General features: G+C 39.8%; 1 protein-coding gene across 3 annotated transcripts in view; it reads left to right on the forward strand.

The window, feature by feature from the left end:
* LOC135235826 (nuclear GTPase SLIP-GC-like) overlaps nt 1-15,765 on the forward strand; it is a 31,679-nt gene extending 15,914 nt beyond the window's left edge. For all 3 annotated transcript variants that reach the window (XM_064301719.1, XM_064301711.1, XM_064301727.1), the window contains exons 4-20: nt 1,106-1,225; nt 1,691-1,799; nt 2,645-2,870; nt 3,092-3,322; nt 3,478-3,669; nt 4,116-4,294; nt 4,390-4,438; nt 4,521-4,619; nt 7,506-7,626; nt 7,736-7,869; nt 8,275-8,454; nt 10,435-10,589; nt 11,549-11,687; nt 11,840-11,948; nt 12,068-12,201; nt 12,579-12,669; nt 13,874-15,765. In XM_064301719.1, the coding sequence (XP_064157789.1) occupies nt 1,106-1,225; nt 1,691-1,799; nt 2,645-2,870; nt 3,092-3,322; nt 3,478-3,669; nt 4,116-4,294; nt 4,390-4,438; nt 4,521-4,619; nt 7,506-7,626; nt 7,736-7,869; nt 8,275-8,454; nt 10,435-10,589; nt 11,549-11,687; nt 11,840-11,948; nt 12,068-12,201; nt 12,579-12,669; nt 13,874-13,956 (2,351 nt within the window). In that variant the 3' untranslated portion in view covers nt 13,957-15,765. The remainder of the gene's footprint in view (nt 1-1,105; nt 1,226-1,690; nt 1,800-2,644; nt 2,871-3,091; nt 3,323-3,477; nt 3,670-4,115; nt 4,295-4,389; nt 4,439-4,520; nt 4,620-7,505; nt 7,627-7,735; nt 7,870-8,274; nt 8,455-10,434; nt 10,590-11,548; nt 11,688-11,839; nt 11,949-12,067; nt 12,202-12,578; nt 12,670-13,873) is intronic.
* The last annotated feature ends 302 nt before the right edge of the window (nt 15,766-16,067 follow it).

Here is a 16,067-nt window from a genome sequence, read left to right on the forward strand (position 1 = left end):
GGATGGATAACCACCATCTTAAGCTGAACCCAGGCAAGACGGAGATGATCTTCATCCCTGCTCCATCCTCTAACCTTCTTGACTTTTCTATTTCCCTGGGGGACACTGTGGTGTCATCATCACCCACCGCAAAAAACCTTGGAGTGGTGATGGACAACAGACTGTCCCTCTCCCAGAACATCACGGCGGTGAGTCGAACGTGCAGGTTCTTCCTGTACAACATCCGGAGAATCCGCCCCTTCCTCACCACCTACGCAACCCAGCTCCTGGTTCAAGCGATGGTCCTGTCCCGCTTGGACTACTGCAACTCGCTACTGGCTGGTCTGCCAGCATCCGCCATCAGACCCCTGCAGCTCATCCAGAATGCTGCAGCGCGTCTGGTCTACAACCTCCCCAGACATTCCCATGTCACCCCCCTGCTCACTGACCTCCACTGGCTGCCTGTTATGGCTCGCATCAAATTTAAGTCCTTGGTGCTTGCATACCAGGCAGCTAAGGGGTCAGCACCAGGGTACATTCAGAGGATCATCAGACCCTACACACCAGCCAGACCTCTCCGTTCTGCCACCTCTGGACGCTTGGCACCTCCCCCTCTTCGCGTCTGCACTTCCCGCTCCCGTCTGCTGTCTGTCCTGGCCCCTCGCTGGTGGAATGACCTCCCGTGATGGTCAGAACAGCAGAGAATCTCACCACTTTCAAACGCAGACTGAAGACTCATCTCTTCAGGCTGCACCTCTCCCCACCCCTCCCTAGCCTATAGTTCAGCTCATTGTACCTAGCTAGGATAATTTGATTATGTTAGTGTATCTGGTAGGATTGTTTTTGTATGATTAGGTGTGATTCCAGTGCTAGTTTGTACTTTGTACTTGGTAGGATTCTTGCTGCTGAACAAGCTTACTCTACAGGGTTGGAGTCCTGATCGATGTGGTCACTTCTGGCACTACGATCCTTACTTCACTCTAGTGTTTCTTTTGCGCCTCTACATCTTGAAACCTATGCACTTGTTGTACGTCGCTCTGGATAAGAGCGTCTGCTAAATGCCTGTAATGTAATGTAATGTAATGTAATGTTCAGAAGTCATTTTCAAACACACATGCTTTTCCAGCTCCTCAGAAAGGTAAACGAAAGCTCGGTGGGAATGATGATCTGAAATCAAAGAGGAGAAAGCTGAAAAATAAAAGACAGCCAGTGTTTTCAAGTGAGATGGAAGAGCTTCTCTTAACCTGTGAGTGTATCTTTTCTCCAGTATAATCTACAGTACCTCATATTGAACTCAGCCATTCACAGCCTTTTACATCATACATTAGTGCTAATTCTATAAGATTTAAGGGTACTATGCTAGATGAAAAAATGACCATACTGTTTTTAAAGGCTTTTGCTAATTTGTTGAAAAGTGTTACATCTTTTAAAAGGCCACATTGTCTTGATGTGTTATTGGTGTTACTTTTACCAATAATACAAAGAGTCTGTTAAAGATATCTAAAAACATAAGGAAATCCGTAGTCTAATTTATTTATTTTCTGAACATTTCTTATGGACCAGGCCAGGCCATGGAGGCAAAAAGGAACCTATATCAGTATGGAGCCCCTAGAAGCCTTCACCATAGGAACACTGTTATGTTTCCATTTATTTGTAAACGTTAATTGTATCATGCATGTTTTTCACAGTGATTCCCCCTGTGTCTTAACAGGCAAAGATGCAATAGAAGATGGAAAACAAGCCATGTCTCAGGTTTACACCAAACTGAAAAATGTTACCAGCAGAGAGAGACAGAGCATGCAATTCCTGGAAAATCTAATGTAAAAAATAAAACTTATTTTGTAATAAAAAAATGTATATTTTTATTTAGTTACTTTTATATACTTAAATTTGATGTGCAACGTGCTCCTTTACTCTCTAATTCTCACCCAAATTTGGAATGTCCAATTATCTGCAACTGCAGATGGTGTCACCAGTTGCTTCTTTTCACACTACAGACTACAGCTAAACTCAGGTAGAGTAGGAGGAAGCCCTTTCATAGGCTGCTTACCATGCAGTCTATGGTCACCTGATCGACTAGCGGTGGTAGCTCGATAGTGACGAAACACTAACCAACCTAACCCTAACCCATGCCCTGGGCCACACAAGTGCTGCACAACCACTATGGAGCACTGCCAGATAACGGGCAGGGTCTAGCAGTGAGGCTCATAACTGAATTAGCCTTAACTGAATGAGCCATTCAGCTGCCCCTTAAAGAGGCATACTTGTATCTGTAATGCATTTCAAGTGCAAACACTGTAAAAAATAAAAAAAGAATGTTAAAGTCTTGTTCAAATTCTGAAATCAATGTAGTCCTAATCCTGCAATCAATGAACAGCACGCAAGTTTCATATGCAACTTGTATGTCACGGCCTTGTCAATGCCAGCAATACATTATTTTGTGTTTCAAAACAAAATAAATCATTTGTTTTCAGTTTAAGAAGCTGTGACAGGCTCACATGAGACAGTGGGTTGCCACATAATTCCTTAATTTTTTGACATTGCTTATTAGGCAAGTAAAGTTGGATTACATGAAGTTGTGTAAATGCTGTAATTATGTAAAAAAAACAATTGAGCCCAAGGTTATTGTATCTGTGCAATGAAGAAGTTTGATCTATCCCTGCAGAAAGAAGATCTCAGATTTAAAAGAATATGACCAAAAAGAGAAAATTTACATTGGACTGTTTGGGAAGACGGGAGCAGGGAAGAGCTCACTGATAAACGCAATTATCAATGAAAACCAGCTTCTGCCTTCAGCACTCTTACGTGCCTGCACTTCAGTCTTAGTGGAAGTGCAAGCCAATACAGAATCCAGCAAATACATAGCTGATATTGAATTCATCAGCCCAGAGGTAAGCAGATGAACACAAAACATATTACATATTGCTACATATTGCACAGCAATTCTCACACAGGTCTGACTGTTACAAGAAATAGAATTAACTTGAAGGATAATATAGACACTCAACCATGACGGGTTTCTGAAAACAAATCAACACCATTGTGTTCTATGTACTCTTACATGTGGACTGAATGATAATACATGTTGATGATTAAGAAGTTATTATTTCAGGACTGGAAATCAGAACTCCAATGCCTGGTAGAATTACTCAAGAATGAAAATGACCAACAAAACACTTCAGAAGAGGCTACAGAAGATGATGAAATGGTAGAAATGGCAAGAGAAAAGATCACAGCCATTTATGGAAAAGTGGGACTGGAGAAAAGTTACAGTGAATTGGTGGGGGCCAAAGAGTTTCCTGAGATTCCCTGCACAGGCAGGAAGACTATGAATTTTGACACTGTGAGTCTCATGCACAATAACACTTATTAACCTCGAAGTGAATGGAGATCTTCTTTTACCGGATAACAGAACATTTTGATTTCTTCTCTTTATATAAAAATTATATATTTCAGTGGATTTTAATGAATATTCATGCTCCTAAAACCTCTCTGTAGGCCGAAGAACTGTCTGGAAGCATTGAATGCTACATTCGGAGTGATAAAAATGCAGCGCAGCAGTTCTGGCCTCTTGTGAAGCGAGTCACCATCTCCTTGCCACAGTCTCCAGCTCTACTGGAGGGGATTGTGCTGGTGGACCTGCCTGGGGCCGGAGACGTCAGTAAACACAGAAGTGAGATGTGGAAGGAGGTACTGTCAGTGCTTCATGCTTTAATTTGTTGTTGGATTAATTCTGTTTATTTTGATTGTCCAGGTGTATTCAAGAGCCCATATCATTGACCATGCACTCAGTCGGACGGACGGAGACGGAGTGTAGCACAGTGGGTAAGGAACTAGACTTGTAACCGAAAGGTCGCAGGTTCGATTCCCGGGTAGGACACTGCCGTTGTACCCTTGAGCAAGGTACTTAACCTGCATTGCTTCAGTATATATCCAGCTGTATAAATGGATACAATGTAAAATGCTATGTAAAAAAAAGTTGTGTAAGTCGCTCTGGATAAGAGCGTCTGCTAAATGCCTGTAATGTAATGTAATGAGTCAGTTTAGAGGGGCAGATATGAGCACATTCAGTCCAACCGACCGGTTCCCCTATCCAAGGACAATGCTGAAACAGTTTTTCCATTTAAATCCCACAGCGTCTCAGCCAGTGCTCCTCTGTCTGGATTGTGAATGAGATGAACCGTGCCCTGTCTGAGAAAGTTGCTGACGAGATGTTTGATGAATCACTGAGAAACGTTGCTGGAGGAGGAGAGTGTCACAACATCACCTTCATCTGCACCAAAACAGATATTATCAACCCCGAGGAGATCAAAGAGTTAGCTGCTACATTATTAACTCCTTGAGAAATATTTGCTAAAGCTGTATACAGACCATGTTTTTAATTCTGAATGACTTTTCTAATTTTACCAGGAATTATAATCTCACAGATGAAGATCTTGAAATAGAATGTGATACTCAGGTAAGTAGAGGAAATATAAATATCGAATACTTCACAGGAGATATTTAATATTTGACATTTAACATCAATACATATTTTTTAGGATCCTCAATATGAAAGAAGAAAAAGGCAAGCATGTGTACTGTTCCGTAATAAGAGATGTAAAGAGAAAATCAGTGCTCTCTTTAAAGAGAAAACAAAGGTGAGTTTTAGTGTCGTAGCTTTAACTCAAATTTGCTTTTCATCTTGCTTACATAGACCAAAATAAACATAAACTAACAGCAATTAAATAATAAAAAGGTTATGACAATGTTATCCAAAATCTATCCAAAATTGCAAAATAATTACAACATTTAGAGGAAAGTACATATCAATGGTGCAATCTCCACCCTGTGTGATATATATTCATAATATAATCAGTAATAAAATGTTAAAGATGCTCTGAATGCAATTGTGGAGTCTTCATTTTAATGTGGCTTAGGTTACACAGATTCTTTTAAATGTAATAAATGCAGCATATTAAGTTATCCTCTCTTTGTGATCATTTTGTTTTAAGTCCTGAATATACATTTGAACGCAAATATAAATCTGCCTGCCTGCCGCATCATCTGACCACGCCAATACGCAACCCTGCATGCTGCATCTATTTGGGCTTTTTTTGGTGCATACCACCAGATTTGAAAAAAAAATGGGAAACACCGATATTCAGAAATTCATCTGTAGAAGGAGGAATGCTCTTTATTTAAAATTTTCAGGTATACACTTTCAGTTGGAGGAATGCATTTTAAGTTGGATGAATATGAAGAAATGTCACAAAAAATGAATTTTAAACTTTGTTGCATTACTTTAAAGTTATATAATTAAAATTGTATTTTTTAGAATGGCAAGATTTTAAACAGTTGAAGTAGAAGCACCAAACTACTGGAATGAACATTGATATCGGCCGATTTTCTCTTCTCTCCTCAGCGTGCCACCTCCTCCACCCCAGTCTTCCTTCACTGCAGATGACTTTGCAGCATTCTTTGACGAAAAGATTGCAGACATCCGCAGCTCCTTTGCCCCCTCCGCCCCCTCTGCGTCCTCCGCCCCGTTTCTCCACATTTTCTCTCCTCTCAGACACTGAAGTCTCCCAGCTTCTGCTCACTCACCGCCCTACCACCTGCGCCCTCAACCCTATCCCCTCATCTCTCCTTCAAGCAATCACACCAGACATCCTCCCTTTTGTCACCTCCCTCGTGAACTCCTCCCTATCTTCTGGATGTTTCCCCTCATCCTTCAAGAGGGCCCACATCACCCCGCTCCTGAAGAAACCCACACTAGATCCTTCAGTCATTCAGAACTACCGCCCGGTATCTCTCCTCCCTTTCCTATCCAAAACACTTGAACGTGCTGCATCTAACCAGCTCTCTGCTTTCTTCTCTGAGAACAACCTGCTTGATCCCCACCAGTCTGGCTTCAGGCCTGGCCACTCGACCAAGACTGCACTCCTCTCGGTCAGTGAGTCACTCCATGCCGCACGAGCAGCCTCCCTCTCCTCTGTCCTGATTCTTCTAGACCTCTCCGCTGCATTTGACACTGTGGACCACTCTATCCTCCTGTCCTCCCTGGCAGCAACAGGGATCTGCGGCACAGTCCTTGACTGGATTGAGTCTTACCTCTCTGACCGTTCCTTCCAGGTTGCCTGGGCGGGTAAGGTATCACCACCCCGTCCCCTCACCACCGGAGTTCCCCAGGGCTCAGTCCTCGGTCCCCTTCTCTTCTCCTTGTACGCCAGATCCCTTGGCCCTGTAATATCTGCCCATGGCTTGTCCTATCACTCCTATGCCGACGACACGCAACTCTTTCTCTCCTTCTCCCCATCGGACACACAGGTCCCTGCCCGCATCTCCGCTTGCCTGAGGGACATTCAGAGCTGGATGGACAATCACCACCTGAAGCTCAACCCGGGAAAGACGGAGCTAATCTTTATTCCTGCTCTATCCTCTCCCCTCCTCGACTTTTCCATTTCCCTAGGGGACACCGTAGTGACATCATCACCCTGTGCCAAGAATCTCGGAGTGGTGATGGACAACAGGCTGTCCCTCTCCAACAACATTGCAGCAGTAACCCGGGCATGCAGATTTTTCCTGTACAACATCCGCAGAATCCGCCCCTTTCTCACCACCTACTCAACCCAGCTCCTGGTCCAAGCAATGGTTCTATCCCGCCTGGACTACTGCAACTCTCTTCTGGCTGGACTACCGGCATCTGCCACCAGACCCCTGCAACTCATTCAGAATGCTGCGGCTCGTCTGGTCTTCAACCTCCCCAGACACTCCCACGTAACTCCCCTGCTCACTACCCTCCACTGGCTGCCTGTTATAGCTCGCATCAAATTTAAAACATTGGTCCTAGCATACCAGGCAGTCAAGGGATCAGCCCCAGCATACCTCCACAAGATATTCAAACCCTACATGCCAGCCAGATCCCTCCGTTCTGCTACCTCGGGACGCCTAGCACCTCCCCCTCTTCGCACCTGCACTTCCAGAACACGTCTCCTGTCTGTTCTGGCCCCACGATGGTGGAATGACCTCCCCGTGGAGGTCAGAACAGCTGAGACACTGACCCATTTCAAACGACGACTGAAGACTCACCTCTTCAGGCTGCACCTCTCCTCATCCCTCCCTTCCCCCCTGTAAATGACTAAACTTAGGGTTGTAACTAGGCAGCTGTTTCGTAGGTGACTTAGGTGCATTAACTGTCAATAACGACTACTTGTATTTTTTCCATAGATTGCGTTGTTGCCGTTCTCGTTGTTAGTGTTAATCAGTTTAACCATCAGGGTCCAAGTTGAACTATGCTGTTGTTCCCTGCACTTGGACCGGTACTTCTCTTTAGGGATTTCGTCATACTTGTTCCTGGTTATGGTTATACACTTTGTTGTACGTCGCTCTGGATAAGAGCGTCTGCCAAATGCCTGTAATGTAATGTATGTAATGATGTTTCCCCACAAATAATCGCATTAGTAGCTTCCTCAACAATGCACGTAACAGACCACAACCATCTTTAACAATTATGTATGAATAACAATTATAACCTTTGATTTCAGAAATTTCTGCTTGGCGATGAAGGGCATTCAGATGGCTTCTTTGATGTGTTTACTGTGAGTTCAGCAGAATTCAGCAAAAATGAACAAGGGACGTCAGGTGTTCTGGATCGCAATGAAACGGGTAAAAAGATAATAACATAGGCCTATATATTTATCTATATATTTTACAATGTGAAGTTAAAATAAATGGTTTAAGTGCTAACCAGCTGTTTTTTCTACTATTTACAAAGAATTGCCATTGCTGATGGAGCACATTAAGAAACTGTATGTCTCCCATTCCGTGAAGGAAGTGAAAGATTATGTATCTGAGGTTTCTGGAATCATTTCATTTCTTCACTTTTCTCAGGATTCCCTCAGTGCAAAGGTGTGTTTTCACTCTATCAGTGCATATATATATATAAGCATATTTATAAAAATGATCATACTTTGACAAAGATAAAAACACCATTTTATTGCTGACTGTGTTTCATGTAGTTACTGTGTCTGAAATTGAACATTAAAGACAGTCTGCATGAATTCTGGTGTATAGCCAGCTAGCTTCTACATTTTAAATCCAGATAGCTTGTTTCTATGTTTTAGTGACTTCAGTAAGCCATTTCACACAATTATAAATGAATCAGATAAACACAGAAAATGTTTCCTAGTCCAGCTATCAACAGAATGTCATTATTTGGATGGTGTTTCATTCAATTATGCATGTTTAAGTAAAAATTTCACTTTAAAATCAGAAGTTATGCTTTATGTGAGAGTAAGTACTGCCCTTTTTGAGTCTCAGACTTCAAAGTCCCAGGAGTTCAGCCGACTTGAAAAGGACCTGGATAAGACTTGCACTACACGGAATTCAGCTCTGAGCAGAGCTCACACAAAACTCCAGGAAGGTCTGCTGATGGGAGCAAAGGAAGCAGAGAAACACTGCCTGAGGAATGCCACAAAGAGAGTGCTGGAACCAGTGAGTTTATTTTAGCTGGCAGCTGCCAGTTTTTCTCTGGAAAATGTTACATGTAAAAAAATAAAAAATAAAAAAGTGGATCGAAGTCAGGGAAATTGAGAGCCTTCCCAACATTGTAGCCAGCAATGAATAAATTAATTTTTTAATTTTAATTTAAATGAAAATTTAATTTTCAATTTCAAGTCAGCAGCAGCCCACTTCAATGCCATGAAATATGGTCGCATATTGCCGTGTCATAAATAGGCTTTCACTTGATTAACGTGAATAGGCCAAAAAATGAGTTTGATATGATCAGCAAATTGTTGTTTTGTTGACTTTTGTTAAATGCATTTTGGCCAGAAGGTGCATTTTTTGCTATCCAAATAATAGTGAAAAATGGGAATAGCTTTTATTCGAACAGAAATGTATTATTATTATTATTATTATTGTTATTATTGTTATTATTATTATTATTATTATTGTTGTTATTGTTAGTTGTCCCAATGGACAACCAGCCAAAACCTTCAAGAGGTCTGGCATTTTTTCTGGCCAATTTCCGCTTTTTTCTCCCACGCTATCTGCACCTGCACAGCTGGCTGAATATAGTTGTGGTTTCCAATCGCTTAATTTTTATTTGTCAATGATGTATGAGTTTACTTGCTTGAGTTTACTTGCTGCTCCCTCTCTCATCATTCACAACCCGCACTCGCACACTAACAGTGCTGAAGAGAATTTCTCAAGCAATTGTGCGGTACTCTAACAGGTTAAAGATCCAGGTATCAAAGGATTAGCTTAGCTATCCACTTAATGCTAACATGTTTTTCATAACATAACATAACATAACATAACATAACATAACATAACATAACATAACATAGCATAGCATAACATAACATAGCATAGCATAGCATAGCATAGCATAGCATAGCATAACATAGCATAGCATAACATAACATAACATAACATAACATAACATAACATAATGACGAGAACAGGCCATTCAGCCCAACAATGCATCGCAATTTTTTTGACAAAATTAGTGCTCTGGTTACGTACAGACTAAATAGCATCTAACATCGCCTAGTCCTGAAAATCCCCAGTTTCTGCCTCAACTGGTTTTAAAGTAAAATATCACATGCCATTCCCACCAGCAGTGACTGTAACCAAAAATTTTGTATTTTCAATAATACTTGGCCCCGTAGCATGACATTTGGTCCATCCAATTATGAAATGAAATTGAAATGAAATTTCGGCATTTGTAGTGTCCCCTATGGGTGTAGGTAGGACTGCTGTTACATACATGCTTATTTTACATCTGTCCTAAGTTTCATTACAATAAAGCAAATTTTCATGGCCTTTTTTGGTTAGGCCACACCTGTTTTCAATTTAATTGACTAACATTTTCAAAATGGAAAAAAAAAAAATCAAAAATATGTTTATGTTTAAGGAACTCATGAGCTTGGTCCTTAATAGGTTCTGGCTGCAGTTGATGAAAATTATGTAGGAGGAGTTGGGAAACATAACTTTTTCAAAAAAACAAAACCAGGAATTTCAATGAAAAATTGAGACTTGTGAAAACAATTGTATCTGTTGACAGTATACAAGGGCCACAAAACAGCAGACCTGCTTAAAAACATTGAAGGCTAGCCCACGCAACAAAGCTCTTTGATTACATAAAAGCTTCTGTGTTACTGCTATAGCCCTCATTTTTCTAGTGCTCTATGCGAGATTGCAGACTGGGGGAGGGTGGTGTGGGTAGCAGTTTCTGCTGACCATGGGGGTGGATGGGGTAAAGGACAACACTCATACACACCTTGTCCCATAACAATGGAAATGACTTTTGAAAAAAAAGAAAAGTTTTCAGATTTTGCAATGATGTTTTTACCAAGCATTTAAGAATGTGCTGGCAAATACTCTTACTCAACTGCTGTCTCTTGTAAACCTCATGTAACTTCAATCTTTCTATAGTGCTTTTTCATTTGCATTTCTTTTTTTGTACAGAGATGTGATGACAGAGGCCACCACAAGACTCTCAAAGCCTTGTGTAGAAATGATGGCTATTACCGATCTGGCAACGGAGTGGTAGTTGATCTGAACTACACTCTGTCAGAACCCATGTACAGACAGATGAATGATGTCTTTCTGACAACGTTTGGGTGAGCGTATGAATCTTGCATTTTCTTTTTGCAACCAATATTATGCCTATGTCTTATGGTCCAGAGTGGCCAATTATATTAATGTCATATTTCCTCTTCCATGTTGGGCATAAAGCTCCCACTACATGTTTACTAGCTACTAGTTAACTAGGCAGCTTAGTAGCTACTAGTTAGTTTGCAACTAGGCAGTTTCTAAATTTGGTTGCGCCGTGGGTCCTCTACACAAAAGCTAGTAGGGCATAAGCTCTTCATTAAGTAATGTACAATCTCACAAAATTATGGTGATGTTGATTGAACTCCATGAAGTGGAATGGATGCAACCACTCGCTTCTATTGCTGAAGTTGCAGGAACCAGTATGACATCCAGTCCGCCATACCGTTTCCTCCTCGGCTATATATGCCTTTTTCTATTAAACTAAGGGGTTTGCAGTCATATTTTCAACCAAGTTATATGCAGGATATTAGCAAGGACGAGGTTTTCAAGGAATTCTTCACTATATTCAAATTGGTCTGCCATTGAAATTTTATTAATTGTGACGTTATTCCAGCATACTGTTACATTCTAACTATGTGGTTCTAACTATGCAACATGTTTTATTTTAGTAGTGTGCAAGTTGTAACTTAGTAGAGATTAACGTTACAGCTAGGCTTTTTTTTTTTTACTAGTGCACAGCTGGTGCAACCGGCCCCAGATTCCCAATTAACCAGGAGTTGCTTGAGTGATCACACAGGGACAACCCTGCTGACTATAGCCCACTCTTCATGGGGAACGCTCTCTAGGTCTGTCAGCCATAATCAGCACATTCAGGGTTCGACAACAGACTGTGGGCAGCATTGGTACATGGAAAACCTATTTATTAGCAGAACATGCCACTCAACAGCACCATATTTATATGTTTGATATGTCTAAGTATCACCTCAGACTAACATCAACAAATCATTTTAAATTGTCTCTCAAGGCCTGGAGGTATGAGAGAATCAATCAATGGGCAATTTGGAAGTTTTCAAAAGAACTTCATCACAAATGATAAACTTCTGGAATATAAAAAAACAAAGAATGAAGAGAAATACCAGTGCCTGGTGTACATTAGAACAGAGGTGAGAAATAGCCCCTTTAAAGCCTCTTCTGCAGTAGATACGCAGTTGGTCTCTTTTTTTTTACATTATTACATCTAATGCTCAATTACAGAAATTACTTGAGCAATTTTTCCACAAGTGAACTGATACACCTTCTCTTTTATATCATCTAGCAAAGAAAATTGCACAAGAATTTGGAAAAGGAAATCCTAAAGAGAAAGAAGCTGATCTACAATTCCCTCAGTAATTCAATCCGTGACACCATTATGCCAACATATCAAGGTTGGTATCTGAATATTAGAAATTTGGAAAGTAAGTAAGTAATCCAAGTTTATCTGTTAAAATGTGAAATACTGTTATTAATAGAAATTAATGCAAAATCTTGTCAAATTTATTTTCAGAATGCGCTGGCATCCATGGACAGTCTTCTTTCTGTAAGATTCAAGAGATCGTGAAAGATGCAATTGAGAAATCCAAAAATGGCATGTTCCGTGAGGCCATGAAAAAGATGCTGGAGGAGTTCAGTAGTCTGCAGGTTAGTTTTCTCTGGAAAATTCTACTTGCCTTTTTGAAAAACTTAATTATCCAAAGGGGGGGCAGTTAATTAAATGTTTACAATATAATGATGGCAAAGCATCACCACTTTTATTTCCATAGTTTGTATAAGCTACAGGCCATGTATTTCTGCCTGAGCCAAATCCATGATTTTACTTTGATTAAGAAGATCACCCCAACCTAGTAATGCTTGCTTTTCCTGTTTAAAATGTTCTGCAATTTGTGTGAAAATATGGAGTTTTTTTACACAGGAGAAAAAATGAATTTAAAAAATTGCTTAAGCTAAGATTTACTAGCTTTAAAAAAATCACTTTACAGAAAATGATGAAATCTTTGTTTTCAATCATTACTCTATAGAAATACCTTGTGACAGAAATTAAGACACAGATGACAACCTCCTTGAGGCTGGCTCTAAAGCAGATCCCAGATGACCTCACTGGCCTCCCAGGTAACCAGTGGAAACCACTTTTAGACTGCAGGAGGATGTCAAAGGACACTCTGTACACTGTATACTGAACCAGCAGATTATGATATGTCCTAATTATTCCTGCCCTCCTTTGGGTTGAGAGGTGGCTGGGCCGTGCAGTCTCTCCTTGGTTATGACATCTGATAAATTTAATGAGGATATATTTCAGTTCCGTGTTGCATGATACTGATTCATTAATTAAGCTTTCCTCCCTGCGTGATGTTTAGGTGTCTGTAAGTTTTCTATGTCTGACACCTTTCATACTCCCATCATTTACTTAGACAATGTCACCTGAAACCAAGCTCATTTTCTTATGGATGATTGCTAATTGCTAAGAGTTCTGCTACATAAATATACTGGGTTTGTTGGTGTAATATCTGTTAACAAAAAAGCAGACAGTGCTCAACCAACACAGACAAGGGAAAGCACCAAATATACCAAAATAGTTTGTTAGGTGACAGTAAATGGACTTAAATATCTAATATTAAATATTGCATTTCCTTCACTAAACAACTTGGTACAATATTTGTAAGTAAAAGGTAACAACAAGAATGTGTTTTGAGAAATGCTTGTTTAAATTGTGCACGTTAGCTGCGATGCATCTTAAGAACCATCTTAAAAGTTTAAGTTTCGTTATTTTTCAAAAAAAATAAAATAAATAAAATTCTAATGAGGAATATGTTTTTTTCTTGGACCACTTGCTCTTAGTTTCACATTGCAATTTTTAATTGTGTTCAGTCTTGATTGTCATTATTAAGAAGCATTGCTTCAGTCTGTCAAAAATGCCCCAGAGTCTGTTCAGACCTTTTAGAAGCAAGTCATACAGTAAGTGGCAGATTCTCTGTCTGGATCCCTTTTGGAACTGTGCACATTGTTGGGGACCAACATCATCACCACTCACAACAGATTCAAACAGTCCAAGACCATCCCGCTGACCAATGCTGTTTTCTGACTTGCTGTACGAAACTTCAGGAGGCTTATTTTGTCAGGAAATACAGGTTAGTTCATTTTCACAGGTATAGTGATGCATTACATGGCAGTCACCCTGGTCAATAGCCCACCTATGTGCACAAAAATCTCTGGTCATGTAAAGACCTGCAGTAGCTGTCGTATGTGCTGTGGTTTGTTTAGAATGGCATATCTGCCCTCATGTATCTCAAACAATGTTATTTGTTCTTCATTCCAGATGTTTCAGAAGAAATGGAGACAATGAAGCGAAGCTGTGACTCTTTAGGCCTCAAGATATTTGAACTCACCGAAAGCGGATGACGGATCCAGCTGAGATCACCATGGCAACCTGTCTCCTCCAAATAAGGTTGCAAAATTTCATGAATATTCAGGGTGGAAACTTTCTGTGGGAATTAATGGGAATATATAGGGAATTAACTAAAATAAATTAACAATCCTTTGCAACCCTACACCCAAACAACGAGGGTGCTGTGAAACATGTATTTTAAAAGTTACATATGACTATTTTGTTTGTCAACGTGTGTACAGATATTCCCTGAAGAATCACCACACCACTGGGCTTCACTAATAATTCATTCAGCTTTAAAAACTAGACAAGAATTTGATAAATCAACAGGGTTTTCTTTAATACATTTTAATGACAGTTCAATGTTGAATACTGAATTCTGACATTTGATCAGTTGAGAGAGATTTGACAGTTTAACTGGCCCTCTTGAAATCTTTTACTCCTAAGTCATGCACAGTATGTATAGCTACATATATAACCATAGCTATTTATTTTAGTGGCAAGTGCTTATCTTGCTAGCTAGTTACCTATGGTATGTTACCTACTTGATTCTGATAGCAATTCTAAACATAATAAATGACAGGTGCAGGGGGAGGAGGGATGCATGTGCTCTTTGAATTCATTCACTGCTTCGCTGTGCTACAAGGTCACAGATTTCTATCACTCAGTTTGGGGGGAAAAGTGGTCTGAAATGAACACACAGAACCAATGCTGTTTGTGTTGAATAACTACAGTCAAGTGAACTCATCAGTTCAGTTCAGTAGAGTAAAGCAAAAATGTTCCTTAAACAGTTTCATATTAATTCATATACATTTTTTCGTAATTTTAAACAGAAAACTGATTTTCTGAACTTATTTTCAGTGGCGGCTTAATGAAAGTAGTTTAAAAAATAACTATTTGTTTAGTTTGGTGTATGACAATGTAGGCTAATCATAATATTTCAGTGTGATGACTTCTTTGTGTGGGATTTGTAGTGGGAAACTGGGGCTCTTGGGGGTATAACCATAATATTGTGTGTTTACTTTTTCCATTCAGTAATATTTGCATTATATAATCATATCAATAATCATCCATAAAGTAGAATGTACCCAGTATAAGAAGGGAATTATTCTGTACTGTGTGTGATTTGTTGTTTACTTTTTCCATTCAGTAATTTTTTGCATTATGTAATCATATCAATAATCATCCATAAAGTAGAATGTACCCAGTATAAGAAGGGAATTATTCTGTACTGTGTGTGATTTGTTGTTTACTTTTTCCATTCAGTAATTTTTTGCATTATGTAATCATATCAATAATCATCCATAAAGTAGAATGTACCCAGTATAAGAAGGGAATTATTCTGTACTGTGTGTGATTTGTTGTTTACCAGTTGAATCACTTCAATTTCTAAAATAGCTAAATTGTTACTTGAACTTCAGTCTGATTCACTTCTAATTTAGAGAAGCCAGGGCACACTGAGTGTACAAATAAAGTTTGTTCTGGGACTGACATTAGGTGGGGAGGGAGACGCCTGATGTCACAAACATATGCAATTCTCTCTGCGGCATCCCAGACCCAGTTAGGACAGGAGCCCATGTTGCCTGGCCACAAGCTTGGGTTGCTTGGCAACAGGGAAACTTTCCCTCTCCCGACTACTCTAATCAATCCCTTGGGCAAAGTTGTGTAACTTATCTATCTCATGCACTGGTGTAAAGACTTCATCCACACCAAGAAGTCTTTAGAATCTTCACTGAATGTTATACAACTGATGATTCTTCTCCCAACACTGTTATTTCTCTTCCTTTTTTTCTGTCTTCTTTAATAAAGTGTGCCTTTTCTCAGCTCGGTCTAGACTTCTATTTATTTGGAGAATTGTAAAGTTTTCTTTTCCTTTCCTTCAGATTAGTTTCCTACAATGTTTCTTCTTAAAACAAGGTTATCTTTAATTATTCAAAAGTGCTACACTGACCAACAAATAGTTCAATGACCAACCAAAGTTCTGGGTAATCACTTTTGTTTTATTTCTCATTACATTCTGACTCTGCTGAAGTCTTTGAATGGATTGAAAAACCTAGAAAGAAGCAAAGCTGTTTATTTGTTTGACTTGGGGCAAACTCATGTTATAATGCTGTCAAGAAGTTCA

The sequence above is a fragment of the Anguilla rostrata genome, chromosome 1 (genome assembly GCF_018555375.3).
Source record: "Anguilla rostrata isolate EN2019 chromosome 1, ASM1855537v3, whole genome shotgun sequence".
Classification (NCBI taxonomy): domain Eukaryota; kingdom Metazoa; phylum Chordata; class Actinopteri; order Anguilliformes; family Anguillidae; genus Anguilla; species Anguilla rostrata.